This window comes from Apis mellifera, linkage group LG11 (genome assembly GCF_003254395.2).
Source record: "Apis mellifera strain DH4 linkage group LG11, Amel_HAv3.1, whole genome shotgun sequence".
NCBI lineage: Eukaryota > Metazoa > Arthropoda > Insecta > Hymenoptera > Apidae > Apis > Apis mellifera.
Window position 1 is genome coordinate 3,061,832 of NC_037648.1, and position 22,140 is coordinate 3,083,971.

The 22,140-nt window shown below is 27.9% G+C and overlaps 1 protein-coding gene across 6 annotated transcripts in view; it reads left to right on the plus strand.

Moving 5' to 3' along the window:
* The window catches only part of LOC408343 (potassium voltage-gated channel protein Shaker), a 313,638-nt gene that overhangs the window by 125,666 nt on the left and 165,832 nt on the right, over window positions 1–22,140 (plus strand). For 3 of the 6 annotated variants that reach the window (XM_016914899.2, XM_006560629.3, XM_016914898.2), the window contains exon 2: window positions 3,110–3,199. The exons of 2 other annotated variants lie outside the window; for them this stretch is intronic. In XM_016914899.2, coding sequence (XP_016770388.1) covers window positions 3,174–3,199 — 26 coding nt within the window. In that variant the 5' untranslated portion in view covers window positions 3,110–3,173. Of the gene's footprint in view, window positions 1–2,986; window positions 3,200–22,140 lie in introns of those variants that run through there. One more of the 6 variants, XM_026443809.1, reaches the window with a different exon arrangement.

Genomic DNA, 22,140 nt, shown 5'->3' on the forward strand with positions numbered 1-22,140 from the left:
TTCGTCTTTCACCCTTTCCCTTCCTTCTCGAGCCTCCCCTTTTGATGTCGCCGCTCCAAGATCCTTCACTCGCGACAGTTTCCTTCCGTCCCTTGGCTTTTCCATTATTCGCACACTCTGCCCCCCTCCCGTTATCCCCAAGTTCTCGTCCAACTTATGGAGAGAACTTTATTTAACCTCGAAAATATCGCGCGCCTATCCGCCCGGTTAACCGAATTTCTGTACGCGTAAACAGTACGTGTATAAGATAAACATAGCCAGTTGATCGAACATGAAATGGAAAATTAATTGCTCTAAATAGGGGAAAAAATAAAAAGAGTTAGAGTTCGAATTTAAAACGAACGATCAATTTACGCTCGGTGAAAAAAAAAAAAAAATATAGAATAGTTTTAAACGGGCTTTTTACGAAAAAAGCCCTTGTCTCGATTTCTGAAAACGGTGGTGGCTCTGCTTTTCGCGAAAAATGGCAAAAGTTTCGCGTCGTATTTTATTATTTCGGTGCACGGTCGATCTCACAGTTGGGGGGGATGGAAAGTTTGCTGGCAAAAATTTCTCGAACGATTCCCTCGTTGACCCGCGGATGATAAGGCCGGAAAGGGGTGAACCAAGCCCCGGGTTTCAAGGTTGATCTGTCACGGAACGTCCGACACGAGTAACTCATCCATGCACACACACACACACACGTACACACGTAATTATTACTTCCACCGTAGAGAGTTTCTCTCTTTTTACTTCCACCTCTTTCCAATATTTTCAATTTCTCTCGATCTCTTTCTCTCGCCACTACGTTAGATACTGTATATAGGATGTATGTATATATACAGGGTGAGGCCGTGCAAAATCGAGAAAATGAAATATTACGACAACTTCTTTTTCTTTTTTCAGGGAGGGGAGAGGGGGATAAAATTTGGAAATTTGACGAACACGATAAAATTGCTTCGTTCGAAAAGTTAATTTTTGAGAAAGTAAAGAGAAATTCCATTTCGTCTAAAAAAATTTTAAAAATCGAAATCGAATTGAATAATTTTCAAATTTAATTTCAAAACTCGAATGATCTGAAATGAAATAATTTTTATTCCGCAAAAATTGGCCAACTTCTCCCACGTTTTCAAACTTTATTTTCTCAGAAATGAAAAAATTTCATTCTTTTTCTTCTTAACTTATTTTTGGAATATATAAAATCAGTCTCGCCCTGTGTATACTATATATTTTTATATTTAACGTATAAAAATATATCTCATATATATATATATATATATATTCTTAGCGAGTATTTCTCTATTTTTTTCTCCCTACTTATCTATCTCTCTCTCTCTTTCTCTCTCTTTCTCTCTTCCTCTCCCCGCTTAAAATATACGATGTATACGAAATTGGAGGACAAAAGTTGTAGAAATCTCGCGAGAGATGGCTAAATAGATTGACGGAATGCAATCCAAAGATGAAACTTTCCGTAAATGTTGTTTCGCGAACAAGATTGTTGTTGGAATCCTGGTTGAAACGCTCTCCTCCGAATCGAGGCGCAATACTGTGTCCAGGAGAAATCATAGCGCGAGATGAAAGTCGATCAAAGATCGATTTATGCTCCAATCGAATTTCTACCTATATATCGCATGTATAGAAATATCCAATATTTGAAAATATTTCTTAAAATGTATCGAATTTTATTCGAATTGTTATTATTTTTTCTCTCGAATTTTTCTCATTCGAATTTATTAATATCATTCGAACGATGTAAACACGACGAATGAATATGTATTTAAACCAGCATATTTAACGGAATACAAACATTGTTAGATACGCTAGTTTAAATACATATTCATCACGGATAATCGGTCGTTCGAATAAGCAAACTTTGGATAATCGGTCTATTAAAAATCGTCGCTTAAAAATAATGCGCTCAACATCGAGAAGAATTTTTTTCTAATTCTAGTAGAAAAATAAATCAGTGAAAAAATAAGGATCTCGAATCGTTCATATTTCTAGAAATTTGAATTTTAGGAAGGACATATCAATTATGCTTCGAGTGAGCCAAGTTTCTAAACAAATGAATTTGAATCTTTTCTTTTTTTGCAAACCAGCATTGCGAAAATCCTTGTTGGAAGCAATGAAGCGTGTAATTTAACGTCGAAACAATACGTCATAAATTTCTTGAAACGTTTCATCCTTTTTTCGGGGCACGAAATTCTAGGTTTATTTTATCTTGGTCAAGACAAGAGCGAACGAGTAGGCAACGGAGTAGCAAAAGAAGAATTACGAGCATTCGAAGAAATTTAAATGCCCGAGTTTCGGTATCATATTACTCTGGATATCGCGTTACGCTTCGCTGGGTCCGAGTAGGATTCTTCGTCTTTATTCTTTCGCTCGTCCCGGCGTTGGAATTGGAGGAAAAGAGACGGGACGTTCGGTTCGCGAGGTATCGATTGGAGATGAAGGATGACAAACGTGGCGAAAGACAAAGAGGAGTAGAGAACACTTTGAGAAATTTAAATATCCTCGGTGTCGCGTTACGTTGTTTCGTTGTTGGATCTAAAAGGGATTCGGGATCCTTGTTGCTATTCATATCTCACTTTGTTTGAATTACATCGTTAGAAAAGAAAAAGAATAAATAAACAACTGTGTTCGCTTGGATCACAGTATCGATTGTAAATGAGAAAACGTTGAGCGAGAGAACTAGATCAAAGAATCTTCCATCTTTTTATAGAAATTTTATTTAACGTAGGAATCGAAATTTTTTCGAATTTTTTTCAATTTAATTCCACATCGCTTTCTGAATAAATTATTTATTATTTTATTAATTATCGCGTGGAAAATAATCGTTGATCGTTATTCAAAGATTTATTTTCTTTCTTTTTAAATCTTTTTAAACGAAGAGAAATAAATAAATTCTTCCTCGTAAGAGCAACAATGGAATGATTCTTATATCGTGACAGAGAGAGTTCGGTTTATTAAAAAATTTGATTTTGGAGCATGGATCGTGTCGAAAATCGGATACTTTAAGCGGGGATCGCCTTCTCTTCTCTTCTCTTCTCTTCTCTTCTCTTTTTCCGTCCGTCTGTTTGTCTCTAGTTACCACTCTATAGCTATGTTCTGTCACCGCATGCGAAACTAGAGGACTCACCGCTCCGGACTGCCCCCTCTGCGAAAAAGCGACAAAGAGGCCGCCTCCATGCAACATGCAGATGATCCTGGTTGCTGGCGGGTGAGTCCACCATAGTCTCCCAAAAAAAAAAAAAAAAAAAAAAAAAAAAAAAAGAACGAGCGCACTGTCACGCACAAACATTCTTACTATGTGCCTCCTTTACTTTTTCGCCTGCCTCTGTCTTTTTTTCTTCCTCGTGTTGCCTCATTGCCAAACGCTGCAATACGCTCCCCCTCCACTGTCACCACTGATTTAAAAAAAAAAAAAAAAACTCGAAAATTCGCCGATTCTTCTAATTCGCCAGGCTTCTTTGTGTTCGTGTATCTGTATATCTGTCTGTCTGTCTGTCTGTCTGTTTGTCCGTCCTTTCGTGCGTTTGTCTTTACGTTTGTATACGTCTTGTTGTTTGTTTTTTGATTTTTCTTTCTTTTTTTTTTTTTTTTTTTCCCTTTGGAAATATGGCGGTAAAATTTTGTTTGTGAAAATTGTAGAGGGGTAATATGTGGAAGATTTGTTGGGGATTAGAGTTTTTTATTTTTTATAAAAATAGCGTGGTGTACGTTTTTATTCGATTTCAATGCGAATCTTCCATAGGAAGATCATTCGACATTGTAAAAGGGATATTAAATTTATTAATTTTTTTTTTTTTTTTTAGATCATTGGTTTTACGGTTCTGTTTATTGTCCAATAAAATTACTTCGCGTTACGTGAAATTAAACATCGTTTTACGCCGTTTTATATCGAGAATAAAGAGAAATATAGCTTACTGTTTGAAGAGATGAAGATGACATTGAAGTCATCGAAAGTTTTCTACGTGTTTTCTTCACGCCATTTTTAACTTCTGTATAAAAAGGATCTTTTTTAGGATTTTTCCAAGGATTATGAAAACTTGAAATAAAACCATACTATTACATATTCTGTATAAAATGTTTCATACATTTCTATTAAACAATAGAAAATTGAAGAAAATATCTGAAATCCTTCAATTAAAAATGCTGCCATCGATAGAAAGTGAAGAATTGAATCATTAATTTTATGAATTATAATATAATATTATTTTAATTAATCTATATATTATATTAATAATATTGAATTATTAATTTTATGAAGATATCAACAAAATTAAATTCAATCATATCTCATGAAATTTTTTTCTATCTGCCATTATTTAAAACTTTTCTTTGTCTAAATCGCAATAAATGATAAAATTATATATTTATATATAATATAACATAAATTACAATATATAATGTATAATATAATAATATAATAATAATATTAATAATATTGAATTATATAAAGTATATAAAATTTATATAAAATATATATTAATTATGAATGAATTATATAAAAATTTTCTTTGCCTAAATTGCACTAACTAAATTAAAAATTATATATCGTTATAATATAATATAATATATAAATTATAATATATAATATATATCATATAATATATAATAATATTAATAATATTGAATTATTAATTTTATGAAAATAGTTTATCCAATTGAATATCAAATTGAATTTAATCATATTTCATGAAATTTTTTCTGTCATTCACTATTTAAAACTTTTTTTCATCTAAATTGCAATAACTGATAAAGTTATATATTGTTATATATTGAATTAAAATTGTTTTGATAAAATTCATTTTTTTATGAAAAAAAAAATGTACGATATAAAATTTCACTCGAAAGCATAATTCCATCAGGAATATTGTAATATAATATAAATTATGATATATAAATTATAATATATAATATATAATGTATATATTATAATAATATTGAATTATTAATTTTATGAAGATACCAACAAAATTGAATTCAATCATATCTTATGAAATCATATCTTTTTCTATCTGCCATTATTTAAAAAATTTCTTCTAAATCGCAATAACTAAATTAAAAATTATATATCAATATATTATATAATATAATATATAAATTATAATACATAATATATATCATATAATAATATTAATAATGAATTATATTGAATTATTAATTTTATGAAAATACCTTATCCAACAAAATTCAATCATATCTAATGAAATTCTTTCTGTCTTCCATTATTTAAAACTTTTTTTCGTCTAAATTGCAATAACTGATAAAGCTATATATCGATATATAATATATAATACATAATATATAATAATAATATATAAATTATAATAGATAATATATAATACACAATATATAATATATATTATAATATTATTATAATTATAATATTAATAATATTGAATTATTAATTTTATGAAAATACCAACAAAATTAAATTCAATCATATTTCATAAAATTTTTTGTCTTCCATTATTTAAAAATTTTCTTCGTTTAAATCGCAATAACTAAATTAAAAATTATATATCGATATATAATATAATATATAAATTATAATATATAATATATATCATATAATGTATAATAATATTAATAATATTGAATTATTAATTTTATGAAAATACCAACAAAATTGAATTCAATCGTATCTTTTTCTATCTACTGCTATTTAAAAATTTTTTTCTTTTTTGTTGCAATAACTGATAAAATAATCTATACCAATATATAATATGATATAAATTATGATATATAAATTATAAAATATAATACATAATATATAATATAAAATTTAAAGGATAGATACTTCAAAGTCATTTTTGCGATTTTCTACAAGAGGAGTTAATTCGCAAATCGAGTTCTTCGCGGATCCGACAATTAAAATTCATCATCTCTTTCGGGGAGGAAAGCCGCGCGATCTTTACGCGCGATAACGGAGGGAAAAAATCCGTAGCGGTAAAAGCGAAAGACAAAAGGGTGGAAAAGGTTGAAAGGTTGGAAAAATCAGAATTCAGAACGAGAGAGAGCGTGATCTCTTTTTGTTTGAAATCGGTGCCTGGCGGCTGTGTGTCCGCCACAATGGACCGAGAAGAATTCACCGACACTTTTATATACGTAATTTTTAAATCGCAAGAGATTTTTCTCGATTATTAACGATCCTAGTTTACAGATTGGATGACAATTGCATCGATATCATTGTTACAAATTTTTCACCCAAATTAACACTTTGATATGATATTTACAATATTTATTTTTCTTAGGTCGAGAAAATTAATTTTTTGGCAAGATTGTTGTTCGACAATATATCAAAAAATATTTCCTTTTTCAATAGGATTAATATTTTCCAGCATTGATGAACAATTAACATTAAAAAATTTTAGATATTAATAAATACATTGATATGAAGAATTCAATTTTTTTGGTAAAATATCGTTGAATGAAGATAACTGTCGTTTAACGAATAATTGATTTTAATTACAGTTTTATATTTGTTTCAAGATATAACCTATTAATTTTTTAGAATTAATACTTTCGTTTTGGAAAATTGATGAAACGTATAAAAATATTTATTAGATACACTGTTAAAAATATAATGTTTTAATGAAACTCATCATTCGAGTTTGAATCCATTGAATCGGATGAGGATGACACGATTGTCGAAGGCTATGGCTATTTCCATGTCGCGGTAATAAATCGCGTCCCTTATTTAACGTTGCATAACGTTTCACGGAAAATTGTTTTCCCCAACGCTGTTCCTTAACTTTCTACACATTTAAATTTCAAATTTGGCCGAATAACAGCAGGATAGGGTGAACATTTATGAGATTGGTATTGTATTTGGTTAATGGCCAAATATCTTGATCTTCTTATTTTCCACGCCATTTGTTTCGACGCATCAAAACATTTTCCTGCATTCCAAGAATACTCTTACTTATATATATATATATTATAAGATTATATTTGCTTCTGTGAATATCGAGGATTGTAAAACATTTCATTCTTTTTTTATATACAATTTTTCGAGCAACTCTCGAATCGAATGAAATATAACTTATTGTTTGAAGAGATGAAGATGATCTTGAAATCATCGAAAGTTTTCTACGTGTTTTCTTCACGCCATTTTTAATTTCTGTATAGAAAGGATCTTTTTTAGAATTTTTTTCCAAAAACTTAAAATAAAACTACTACATATTCTGTATAAAATGTTTTATAGATTTCTATTAAACAATAGAAAATAAAAGAAAATATCAATTATCTGAAATTCTTCAATTAAAAATGCCATCACCGATAGAAAGTGAACAATTGAATTATTAATTTTATGAATTATCTACCAAAATTGAATTCAATCATATCTCATTATATCGATATATAATATAATATAATATAATATATATAAATTATAATATATAATATGTAATAATATTAATAATATTGAATTATATAAATTGTATATTATATAAAAGTTTTTCTTCGTCTAAATCTCAACAACTAAATTAAAAATTATTTATCGATATATAATATATAAATTATAATATATAATATATATCATATAATAATATTAATAATATTGAATTATTAATTTTATGAAGATACCAACAAAATTGAATTCAATCATATCTTATGAAATTTTTTCTGTCTTCCATTATTTAAAACTTTTTTTCATTTAAATTGCAATAATTGATAAAGTTATATATTAAATATATCCTTATATATTAAATTAAAATTGTTTTGATAAAATTTATCTTTGTATGAAAAAAAAAAATGTACGATATAAAATTTCACTCGAAAGCATAATCCCATCAGGAATATTGTATTATATAATATAAATTATAATATATAATATATAATATATATATATTATAATAATATTGAATTATTAATTTTATGAAGATACTAACAAAATTGAATTCAATCATATCTTATGAAATCATATTTTTTTCTATCTACCACTATTTAAAAATTTTCTTTTAAATTGCAATGATTAAATTAAAAATTATATATCGATATATAATATAATATAATATATAAATTATAATAGATAATAATAATATTAATAATGAATTATATTGAATTATTAATTTTATGAAAATACTTTATCCAACAAAATTGAATGCAATCATATCTCATTATATTGACATATAATATAATATAATATATAATAATATTAATAATATTGAATTATATAAATTATATATTAATTATGAATGAATTATATAATAATTTAAAATAATAAATAATATATAAAATATTAATAATATTAATAATAAATAAATATTAATAATATATAAAATATATAATAAATAATATATAAAAATTTTTCTTCGTCTAAATCTTAATAACTAAATTAAAACTTATATATCGATATATAATATAATATAATATATAAATTATAATACATAATAATATTATGTATAATAATATTAATAATGAATTATATTGAATTATTAATTTTATGAAAATACCTTATCCAATAAAATTGAATTCAATCATATCTCATGAAATTTTTTTTGTCTTCCATTATTTAAAAAAAATTTTCTTCGTCTAAATTGCTTCTGTGAATATCGAGGATTTTAAAACATTTCATTCTTTCTTTATATACAATTTTTCGAGCAACTCTCGAATCAAACGAAAGAGAAATTTACAATAAGTCTCTTTGAATATACAAAATCGTCACGAAGATTTACGAGTTTAAAAATGCTGGAGCAATTCGTAAGACTTTCTTTCTATTTAAACTTGAAAATCGCGTGACGAGATTGTTGAAAAATTTGGAAGCGCTTTTTTAAGGAGCTTACTTCCATTCTTCCCTCCTCTTTGATAGTAATTTTTGATAAAAAAAAAAATTGTAAGGAAACTTTTCGAATTGGATCTTGTTAATAAAATCTCGAATAACGAATTGAGATCGAATTAAAATTGTTTTGATAAAATTTATCCTGTTTAAGAAAGAAAGGAAAAAAAAAAATGTAAAATATAAAATTTCACTGGAAAGGATAATCCCATCAGAAGTTGGGGAAATAATATAACGCAATGGAGCACCATTTATAATACTTGTACTTAACCGTAATTGTTTCTGAATTTTTTCTTTTTCGGAATACTTTTCTTCCCTCAACTTTTAATAAATTTCGAACAACCTTGAAACTTTTCCATTACTTCCTTTTAATCGAAAACGTGTCGTATTCCATTCTTGCTCGATAAGGAAGCTAATACGTTTAATAAACAAGCGAGTAACTTTCGATTCAAAAGATCCAAATTCGTACAATTATCACGGATCACGCGTAAATCCAAGCAAAATTAATCAAGTTTCATGTGCTGCTCCAGATTTCCGGAATGGAGATTGATGTATGGAGAGACGTTTCAAGAAAATCGACACTCTGCTCCATTTGTCTATCGATTATTCGTCGAGTCGCTTGATAAATTTGAAAATTATTATAATATAATACAATTATTCTAAATTATATTTAAATTTTTCAAGGATGAATCCTTGAAAAAAGAAAAAATGAGAGGAGGCAACAAAGAAAGTTTTATTGAAAGAATTTTTCGAATATTTTTTCGTTTAATCTTTCAAAGATCGATCTGGAATCGATTAGAAAATCAAAGAAAAGAATAGAAGGATGATGGAAGATTCATCCTTAAAATAACGAGAGGAGGCAACAAAGAAAGTTTTATTGAAAGAATTTTTCGAATATTTTTTCGTTTAATCTTCGATAAGATCGATCTGGAATCGAAAATCAAAGAAAAGAAAATGAAGGATTTATAAATGTAAAAATATTTCTATTTATTTTAAAATTGTTTTTTATATTTAAAAATTATAAATAAATATATTTATAATTTATTAAATAATTTGACAAATAAATTTTTCAATCAAGATGTATTAATTTCTTAATATATTTTATCGCTCATTGATTATTTGAAAGTTACCTCAACAAACTGTATCTCCTCAAATCTCATCAATTCTCCAACCAAGCATTATTATTTTCCCATAAATAAAATTTGTCTCTCTTTCCAAAGAACACAATCATCCATCAAACAAATAAAAAAAACAATCTTTATCTAATTATTATTAATTATTATATTATAAAATTATTATTATATTATTAAATTACCAAAAAAAAAAAAAAAAAAAAGAAAATCGTCCAACGTGCGGTTCGAAGATCGAATGATTTCCCATCCGATGTCCACGGTGCCAAAAACGAAGATTTACGCTGTTTATCCACGGGTTCGTGGACCCGTCTCAAGCCTCACCGCCTCGCTCTCCTTCTTTGTTTCGCCGTCTCGGAGTGGCGGCCCCCGTGTGTTCTTGGCATGCGATCAGATCCCGCTGAAATATCGCCTCGCGCGTACAGGAATTTGTCTCGCGTACAGCGGCCGCACGTGCCGCGGACAAGTACGACAGGTTGCCGAGCTATCAATAATTGGCCCGCTCGTGTTTCCTGATTCTTGGCCGCATTTTGGCGAAGCTATTTATCATTAATCATTTTTTTTAATATGAATATGAATCATAATCGTTTGTGCGATTCGTTTTTAGAAATAAATTTAATTTAGATATATAATAAATATTTTAATGAATTAAACTTTATTTTAATTTATTAATTTTTATAATCAAAAACTTATAAGGGATAAGTTATAAGTTTAAGATAAAAATTTAAGTTTTGGATTTAAGCTTTATGGAGATAATATCTTTTTTTTAATTTTAAAAATTTAATGATTTAATTTATCGAATGATAATGATTTAAATTTAATATTTTATTTTTAATAATATATATTTATATTATTATATATTTATATTATTATTATTAAAAATAATATATATTTATATTTATATTATTATTATTAAAAATAATATATATTTATATTATTAAAAATAAAATATTAAATTTAAATCATTATCATTCGATAAACTAAATCATTAAATTTTTAAAATTTTATATATTTATATGAAAATATATATTTTATAATTAATTAAATGATTAGATTAGTAATAAAATTGTATTTTAAAATATAATATTATTATAAATGTGTATAATTTAAAAGAAAATAATTATTCATCTGTTTATAACAAAAACATGGCCTATTGATTATAATTTTAGGTTTTTAGATTTCTATAAAGTAAAATTTAAATAGCTGCAGTATGTTGACTGTACAAAGGTAGCATAATAAATTGCCTTTTAATTGAAGAATTGAATGAACGAATTAATGAAATGATAACTGTCTCTAAATTATAAAACGAATTTAAATTTTTAGTTAAAATTCTAAAATTCAGTTATGGGACGATAACAACATATAGAATTTTATTTAATTAATGATAAACGAGACGTGTTGATGTAGAAATTTCATCGATGTAAGAATTTTGTAATTTAAGACTGGATATTCGCTATACATCTTTTTTTGATAAATATATATAATTCTTTGTAAATTATTTATTCAAAATCTGTAGATTTTATTTACTATTGTCTTCATATACATTTTTTTATGGATATATATTTGTTTTAGATTTAATGCAAGTATAGTTAAATTTCAGATTTTGTGTGATAATCCAGGCATTAATGGCTGCCAAATCTAAAAACAATTATAAAATGAAGGAGCCATCCTGCTTTCATAATATTTTCTTCATTTTCAACATCTTTTGTTTTCCTTTCACTTTCACTTTATAGTTTTGTGATAATTTTCATTCTCATTGAAGTGAGATTCATTCTCAGTGAATCAGAATCTTGAATTTCGTTTATATTCGTCAAATTCTTCCTAGCTTTCACATAATTCGTTTATATCAAAATGGAATCCAGATTCTGATCTTCATTTATGCTTTCATTTATTCTTTTTATTATTATTCTTTATCAAAAAGACTTGCTGACATGATAATATAAATATAAAAAAATATATTTTTTAGATAGGTTTTGAAAATATCTTTACTATTGAAATTATCCTTCATGTAAATTTATTTCTTATTATAAAATAATAAGACAGATTCACTCACGCAAATCACTTCTTTCAATTATAAACAACTTGTTTGATTATGTATTCAGTACTAAATTAGTTGTCATTTGCTTGATGTTGTTTTTTCTTATTCATCGTTATTTCATTTTTATTATTTTGCAATAATTGATCTATACAAAAAGCAGATGTACAACATCTAGAAATAGCAAAATATAAATGTTCACAAAATATAAATGAGAAATATATTTACTGCATTACATCATTAAAAACCAATATGTAATATTTAAAAAATAATATACAGAATTTTTAAGCATAAAATCAAAAACTTGATTCAAATTGATGGGTTCCTGGTGTTAATATAGAAAAATGAATTAATTATGATCTATATATATAATGTATCTTATGATCATAATTGGAAAATGAAATTTTATAATGTGTTTATTGAATGAAATTATACAATGCACGTATATATTTTATGTGTTATATAAAAATGTAGATATAATTATATTTCAAGAATTGTATTTTTGTATTTAATTATTAATTTACGTTTCTATGATATTAGTTACACGATATAATTTACAAATAATTGCAATATTATGTTACATTTAATCAGTTTGTACTTTTTGAAGTTTATACAATTAATAATCCTTTTGGCCAGTATCCATCTTCTCGATGATCAAAGTATCGTTCCTTAAGATAAAACTGACTTTCTAAAAATTAAAAAGATTGGTTTATTAGAAAAGATGTTGGAAAAATTATAATTGAAATCGCAAAGAAAATAGTAGAGGTCACTTTTATATTTAACCTCATAGAAAAGTTAAACAATATATATATATATTATTTATATTGATTATAATGAAAATTTCATCGAAATTGGTCGTGGAAAGAAAAAAAACATCAATATCGAAAAATATAAAAATTTTCAGATTTTAAAAGATAATTAAATTTTGCCAGATCAATATTTGCATAAACTGTACGAAAACTTTCAATAAACTAACCTTATCTTATCGTCGCTCGATTAAATCAAAATTAAAATCCATCGAATACTAAAGAAAATTAAATAATTTTCTACCATCTTCTTGATTGCTTGATCTTCTATTCTATTCTAAATTTTTAAAACAATGTAAAAATAAATTCATTTCCACTGTATCAAATAACGTAGACAAGTACAATCGACAAAGAGACGAAAAACGATATACATTGCTTGCCTCTCCACGCGAAAATCGTGGGAAAAGCGTTTGAATCGCCGCGGAATCGAATCCACGGGCGCGCGAAAATTCCAGCGTGAATTAAGAAGGCGCGAGGAACAAAGCGTTGGAAAGTAACAGTGCGTTAATTATCGTTATTCGATACAAATTCCGCACAGTGCCGCGCGTAATTTCAATAGCCGATGCGACGATCCTCTTCTCCCTTTGTTGCCGTGGCTCGATGCGAGTTGGCGCGGCGTCGAACGCTCGTTTGATCCTTTTGTCGCTCAACCAGCCAACCATCGAGCAACCGACTCAACATTTTTTCCCGTAGCAGGCTGTTTATCGGCTCGAAACATTTTCTCCCCCCCTCCACTCCTCTCTCCATCTTTGTCTCGCCGTTCGAGTTCGTTCCCTTCGATGGAGATCTTCTATCGATGATAGTGAATTTTTCTACGATGCATATTGTGAATGCATTCTCAAAATCAAACAATTTGAGAGGAAAGGATAATAATTGTTTTTTTCGAAATGTGGATCGAGTTTAATTTAAATAAAAATTATTTGTTTTATATAAATAATAATAATAAACAAAAACAACATACGATTATTCAATTAATAAGAAAACTTCTTAATATAAATAATCGAAATATATCTTTCACACCTTTAAAAGGAAAAAGTAAAAATCATCATAAAATCACAGATATTGATTTAATATTAAAAAGTTTCCACTTATCAATATCCATGTTATTTATTACTCGATTCCTCTCTAAGAGAATCGTATCCATTTATTTGTGTGGCTCTTTGTCACCAAGAATCCGGCGCTGCTCGAAAACGTATCGACGATCTATATAGCTGGTCGACATTATCGACTGGGCGAAATGGTTCGTTTCCGCGATATAACCGTTTCAAGGTTATCATCGGGCACGATTTTGTGAATCGAGGAGGCTGGTGAAATTAAGACCGGTACAATGACCTACGATAACGCGATTCCCCGTGTTCCACGCGAGCGTAATTCTATTTTCGTGGCGGTTCCGACCCGGAACGTCGATTGCGTGCCCGCAATTAGCGCGAGTGAGGGGAAGATTTATTTATTTATTTCTTTTTTTTTTTCTGAAAAGAGAATCGGAATACGGACGAGAGATGAACTAAAGTTAATTTCGTGTTATTTTATTGATCATCGAAAATGTTAACGATGGAAATTATTATTTTCGTTGGTTTATATTAAACCAAATTAATATTTATAAATTTTAAACTTTTAGACAGATAATGTTTCCTGTGAAAATAATTTCCAGCAAAAAACTAGATTTGGAAGGGAATTAATAAATTTGCAAACTATAAATATTAAATATTATTAATGGAATCATTATATATATATAATGCATAAATAATTCTTTAATAATAATTTTCTTTAATAAACAATATAAAATAAACATTATGATTCGTTAATGAGCATATAATGGATATTATATGCATAGATAATATCCTTATAACGAAGAAATTGTAAAATGTATATGTATAATCCATGTTCTTACAATATTCATGTATTTATAAATTTAATAATTAATCAATATTACGTAATATAACATGTGTAATTATTTTCCAACGCAAAATCAAATATAGCAGTAACAACTTTCGACAAATTTTTTTTTTAAACAAAAAATTGTACAATCTTTCAACGCACCCTTCTTAAAGAATCCACGCGAATTAATAAAGAAAATACATTTTGTCTAATCGTTTTAACGTTTTATTTCTCCTTCGCATAGTCGAAAGGCAAAGGTATTACGAGCAATAATCCGATTCGTTCTTCATTTCGCTTTGTGCAATTTCACTTTTGAAATTCCATCCATGATTTGTTAAGAATTAAAATCCTGCCGATCGTTCACGATTCTTATAACACGAGTATAAACTACCGGTTATTTATCGCGTGATTGTCGATTAAACAAGTTATACGAGGTGATTCACGCAACTGTAAAAGTTAGTAAAAGGTCATCTTTTTTTTTTTTATTGCTAGCTAAAAATATGTTACGAGAAGATGAATGATTTTTCAACATGGATCGGTAACTTTTTTTTTTTTCACAAATTCAATCTTTTCTTCTTTTTATATGTATATACTGCAAGGTATTTCTTTATTAAAGAAATTATCATTATATTTGGGATAAAATTAAATTGACTTTTCATTTAGTCTCGTTGAATAAATAAATAAATTACAATAATGAAGTAAAAGATACATATTATACATTTGAATGTATAAGCAATTTAAAGCTAAGCTAATTGAAATTTGAAAGAATATTTCTAACGTCGAATGAACAGCAAGTTCATGCTGATCATGTAGCCTCGAGTTACACCTGGTTTCGAGTTACAAGTGTGATTGAAAACAAGCTGGTTGAATTAGAGAAGAATTTCAAACTTGAAAAAAAGAAATATTTCCATTCAAATGAATAGTTCATACCAGTCATATTGTCTCAGATTACACTTAGTATCATGTTACAATGGTTTCAAACGATTGAAATCAAGCTAATTTATGATTTCACTTGGAAAGGATAAGATATTTGATAGAATATTTTGAAAAAGTAATTTTACATCAAATCTTTTATATTCAAGTAACTTGATTTATTCGAACAAAAATAACTGTAAACAACTATTTTAGCATTTTTCTTTATGATCGTTAAAAAGCAAAAGCACATAAAAAAAAAAAAAAGATTAACATTAGATTAATCCATCTTCCAAAAATATAACTTTTCTCAAAATAATAAAGACTGATATTTCTCGCGAGAAATATTTATTTATTCACCTATGAATACACAATCTAACCTAACAAACTCGAAAACTACAATTTTTTTATCAACTTTTATCATCGGATCAAATTATTTGCTCGACAGATAAAATACAATAATTCGCCGTCGTACTCTCAATTTGTTATCGTCGATGAAAAATTTCGTACGATAGATGGCGCTCATGGAAGCACATAACGCACGAGAACGTGGTCCGTTATTTAATCCAAGCTCGATATATTTTTCGAAATGAAGATCATTCGTAGAAAAAAAAAAAAATACGAGTAAAAGAGGAGGGGAGGAAAGGACAGGAACTGATAAACGAGCTGTCTCGTTTTCTTGGACGCGATACACACTATCAACCACTCTAATTGCACTCTCGTTCGAGCTATACCGGATGACTGTGCCGTTCACTATACGCGAATAATTCTATGAATTCCCTTTAGACATGTTTGTCACGCGATCCAACCACGTTAACGCGCGTTCCGCCTCGCTACCACCGCCACGAATTATACGCCTTCCAGCCTATTTTCCGCTCTTTAGAACCGGGTAAAACAGATCACGATTACGGGAAGGTGGGCTATGAAAGTGAGGTTAGGTTCGTTCAGCGTTCGAGCTGAAATATACGCGGTTACTCCACATTTCGGAAAGTTTCACGTTTCTCGTTTAATTCCGTTTAATGAAATTTTCGAAATTTATTACTCGAGTTGTATGTTCTGCGAATTTCAAATTTGCTTATTAAGTTAGCATCTTTAAATCGTTCGAATATGAATATAATTAAAACCAATTTGCGATTGAAAATACTCGAAAGGAATGAAGCGTGGATATTGAGTAGTGGCTTTTAAGGTTATCCAAGCAGATTGATTGAACTTGGCTTAAAATTTGAAAAGATATTTCGAGCCACGTGATAAATTTACATCGATAAAGTAATTTCGAACGTTGTTAAATTTAACTCGAAAGGATATTTCGAGTAAATGACAAATTAGGTTAAGTTAAGAATTATTTTCGAATTCAAATCGATTTAATTAATCGAAGCAAATTCAAATAAACTAAGTTCAAATAAAACTAAGTTCAAATGAACTAAATTCAAATGAACTAAGTTCAAATAAACTAAGTTCAAATAAACTAAGTTCAAATAAAACTAAGTTCAAATGAACTAAGTTCAAATAAACTAAGTTCAAATAAACTAAGTTCAAATAAAACTAAGTTCAAATGAACTAAATTCAAATGAACTAAGTTCAAATGAACTAAATAAAAAATTTAATATTTATAAAAGTTTTTAAAAACAATATATTTTTAATATAAATACAATTAAAACTTAATTTATAAATAATATTTAAATAAAATTATAATAAAAAGAAATATTAAGAAATAAAGCTTCTAACTTTAACTTTAGATTTAAAAATCTATATTTCTTTTTCTTATTTATATAGTTTAAAAAAAACATTATATTTTCAATATAAAAACAATTAAATTTAATTTATAAATAAAACAAAACAACTTTCTAAAATAAATAATTTATATAATAAGCTAAATAAAGCTAATAGGTTCATACCCTGTCGATAAATTAATAATTTTTATATAATTTTTCTATAAAATTCTTATCTATATTTTTAAATTTATTTTAGTGTTTAAGCACATAAAATTTTGAATTTTATAGTATTAATTAAATTAATAAATTGGATATTAGTTAATAAATAATAACGTTTAAATTGCATTTAAAAATTAATATAAACAATATTATATCTCTATAAAAAGTAGTAATATGTCTGATAAAAGAAATATTTTGATAAAATATTCATGTATATTTAATTATATACTATTACTTATTTTCTTTATAAATTTTAAATATCACTGATTTATCTATCTACTAATTACCATTTTTGTCTTAATAATGAATTCTAATAACATCTTTATTCAATGAATACTAATAAAATTTGGAACTATCATCAGATAGTTGAGACGCCACATTTTATTGGAACAACAAATATATCGTCTGGAAATAAAATTATTCAAGAAATGAAATAAATTCAAATATACACAGTCAGAGATTGATTGTTTGAAATATGTTACTTTAGACAGTTGGCTCGGCGAATTTGTTAATCCAAGAAAACTTTGACAATTCCAAATTGGACGATTCGAAGCTTTAACATCTCATTTTTGCACGATTTTATTGTGTCGCTCGTTGCTATTCCGCGAGAAGAAAAGCATTCCCTTCTGATTTTAGGCCACTCGGCGGAAAAATCGCATCGATCGCGGCGTATGCGACTGCGTCCGTCTTGCGGGCGAGATTTTCCTTCGTGCGACCGTATCGATAACAATTATGGATCGACGTGATACGTTCGACAGCTTTTGAGGGCGTATTGCTGATTTGCTTGAACGGTGACGAGAGCTTGAAAGGATACGATTTTTTTGGTCGTTAACAGAGAAAAATGGGGCAAAAGTATTGTGGGGAAGGCAGGAAGTGGATCGAAACGTGGTATGGTAGAAATTTTATCAGGAAGAAGAATTCAATTTAATTAGAGTGTCGCTCTATATTTTTTCGGATTATTCTGTCTGGAAATAGATTGTGAATGTGATCCGTATCTTAATTGCAGAACTTATTCGAATTAATAGGAAGGCAAGTTTAAGGATAAAGAAAATAAATTGAGATAATGGTATAAAAGATAATTTTCATTATATGAAATTAGAGATCTCATATTTTTGTTAAGTTGTTTGCACAAACTTTTGCATCTTGCAATTTGTAATTTTCCATTTCATTCTTCTGTTTTCTTCTTTTGTTTAATGCATTAATCAATGATTTAATGATATCAAATTTTGTCAATTGTATAGCAGTATCTTTCTAATTTCTTGAATTTTTTCTTTTGTTTAAGAACATTAATTTAATTTTATCATTTTTACAGTTAAAAATTTAATTGTTGAAAGTACAGATAATTTGGATAACAGAATATTTGGATAATGGAGATTTTACTCTATTAAAGATTCAGGTCGACCTCACAATGGTATGTGATTAATTGCAGACCCATCAGTTTTCATTTTAGATTTCAAACCTTTATTGCTTGACTTTATATAGCATCTCTTATATTAAACTACAATGAATTTATAATATTCTTACAAACGCTATATCAACACTCAGAAGCGTCATATTTAATTCACAGTAACAGATGTTTCCTATATAATAAAAATTATAATAAAAAAATAACAATAATATAAGTCTTAAAGAATTAGAATATATAATATTTGTGTGTAATTTTTCTATTTAGGGATAAATGATTATAATAAGTGTATTTTAACTAATATTTTAATAAAATAAACGTTTTATAATTATATTAAAATTTACATTGGCTTGCAAAATGAGGAAAAAAAAATAATAGAGGGAAAGTAGTGTGAAATCTATACTTTCTCGTTGAAATGTTAAAGGGGCAATATTGATCATCCTACATTGTTGAGTATAATTAATATTTATGTATCTTTTTAAGAATATGACAAGAAATAATATATTAACAACGTTAACAATGTTAGTATGAAATATTTATAGTATAATTTAGAGCTTGATTTACCTCTACTTGTTAATTTTAACTAATAGTTTGATTGACAATCTGGATGTTTTCAATGGAAATATCTTTGCTAAAATGCTTTGTGTTAAATTCTGATTGTTAAATTGGTTATATAGCACATTAATAACATTCAGGACACGAGATATGTTTGATTATAGAGGCTGAAACAAACACAAAAAGTTGATATGCAAAAATATTGGTCGAGACTTACCTGTAAGCATTAAGTTTGAAGTTTGCATTAGACGAGAATGAGATATCTCTATCTTCGTCGCACTGCCATTTCATTCTATCTCCGCCTCGCTTCATCTAATGCAAACTTCAGTTCACGACTGTATTATCATCCTGTCTGTAGACAACGTCAAAACTTTTGGTATTGACCCACTTTGTCTGCAACCATTGCAAATAATTTATTTTAAAAAAATAAAAATTGTTTGAACAAGCGACAATCGATGCTTCTACAATTCTATCAAAGCTGATTTTTCTGAATATCCACTAAAGTTACATATAAATTGAATTAAAAGAGATAAACAAACAAATCTTTTTTACTTTTTTAAAAATTATATCAAACGTTTATTGCTCACGAAAACAAAAACAGAAATAGCAACAAATTTCTAAATTTGACGTATGAAATAAATTTCTTCAAAAACGAATAATTATATGGAAAAATGTTGTATTTCTGATTCATTTTTATTAAAAAATAACCCTCATTGTTATTATTATCGTTATAGAATTTCTCACTTCACTTCAAAATTTCACTACGATTGATCCACAACGATCCTAACCTCTAAAATCACATTTTAATATCAATTTACGAGAGAGGCCAATTTTCTGTTTAATTACACTGTGGTATATGTTATGACCGTAGTTATGTTTGGTATTCCAAATCATTCCTTAATCAAGATCCTCCTTGCTATGTTATACGGCGTTTTTCCCTTACGAGGAGCCTCGGATATCCCGCATCGATCGTGTGCAAGCCCGCCTTCTTCGCCTCGTTTTCGCATGCTTGGATGGGATACGCATACCGGTGCAATTGTATTTCCGCACGCGCTTCGATTTCCAATTTGCTTACACGATATTGTTTACACGCGATACAACTGTGCTTCTCGAGGTATTTTATACTCTCTTTCTCCTAATTCCTGGCCAACTCTTGGCCAACAATTTTCCCTTGCTAATTGGCCATCGTTATTTTCGATTATCACGGTTTTCTTCATCGCGAACGTAACAAGCACGAACGTCATTTCACGTTTCTTTGCTTCATATCTGTTACATGTTGTATGTACTTGTACTACTAAATCTATTTTTCGCGATAAGAAAGAATTTTCGCTGGTAAATGCTCTGCCTTGCAAATTGTCCAATTTTGATTTTGAGGTTACTAACAAAATTCTTTGTAATTGTGAGGAAGAAATGATGTCGTATAGTAATGCGATTTGAGTATATTACATTTAATAACCTGGATTATATAAAAATAAGAGAAACGTAATTGTGCAAGGAATATTATAAGAAAAGAAAATTTCATCAAGAATTGTGCTGTGTTAATGATAAAATTTAGAAAATAAAAAAAATATTAACTTGAAAAAGAATAAAAACAAGTTAGAATTCTTGAAAATTCGATTGGACGCGTGTTTATGAAAATAGTTTTATATGACGTCGCTTTTTCCTAGTTACTAGGGAATTTTTCTAGTAACTCTATTACCAACGATTACTCCAGCCTCGTTATCTCTATTACTATTACTTTCTATGTCATTTCTGTTTACATCCCTGTCACGTATTCTTTACTTCTGGCAATTCTGACTCTAATCACTGCACTCAGAATGCAAAACTTATTTGCTCTTGTTCTAGCCAATGACGCGTGTTATGCTACATGAATAACATGAACTCGTGGCCATCGTGTAGACACGTGTTTACACGTGGCCTGACGTTGAACAGGCTGTACGCGAGAGTTAAATAACCATTTCGAACGAACTTTTCAACTTGGACGTGTTATATATTTCGTACAGCTGGGTACATTCATTAATTATATTCGTGTATATAAGTCTAGATACTTGCTCTTTATTAAAGTTATTTTAGTTTATTTTAAAAGTTTAAAATTCTTTTAAGCTACCAGTCCATCTCGTAATACTGCGATTATAGGTTAAGTGAAATCATCTGTCTCACGGTAGGTTATTTTAATAATCATGGATCATATTTGATAACGATACTCGATAACAATATGATAGATTCATTAAGATTTGAGTGATATTTATTGAAATTTTTTTATAGATAACTATTTTAAGAGGATTCATCTTTTTACTAAATTATTTTATCGTTACAAAGTAAGTAAATTATATTAAAATGATTATTTTTTGTTATCTTATTTTATATCTTCGTACGAAAATTTGACTTTCCACGAATACACTTAATGAATTCACCCAACCTCGCATTAACCCGTCACAGATTCTACATATTTGGCATCGTTGAAACACTATCACGCCATGGACCATTTTACCGACTTACACACTTCCCTCTAGCTAAAGAGCCACTGTTAATTTTTCGCAAGCTCTTCGTCAAGCTCTGCCATGTTTTTTCAAGATCGCAAACCGCGAGTTTACCAGCAACACTTTATTTTGGTATCGAGCGGATGGATGTACATACGCGTAAGCGTCTCTAGTCAGGTGAGAGGTTTATTGATTCTATCTGTACGTTCTTGTTGCACTAAATCGAAGCATGCCACTTTAGAGA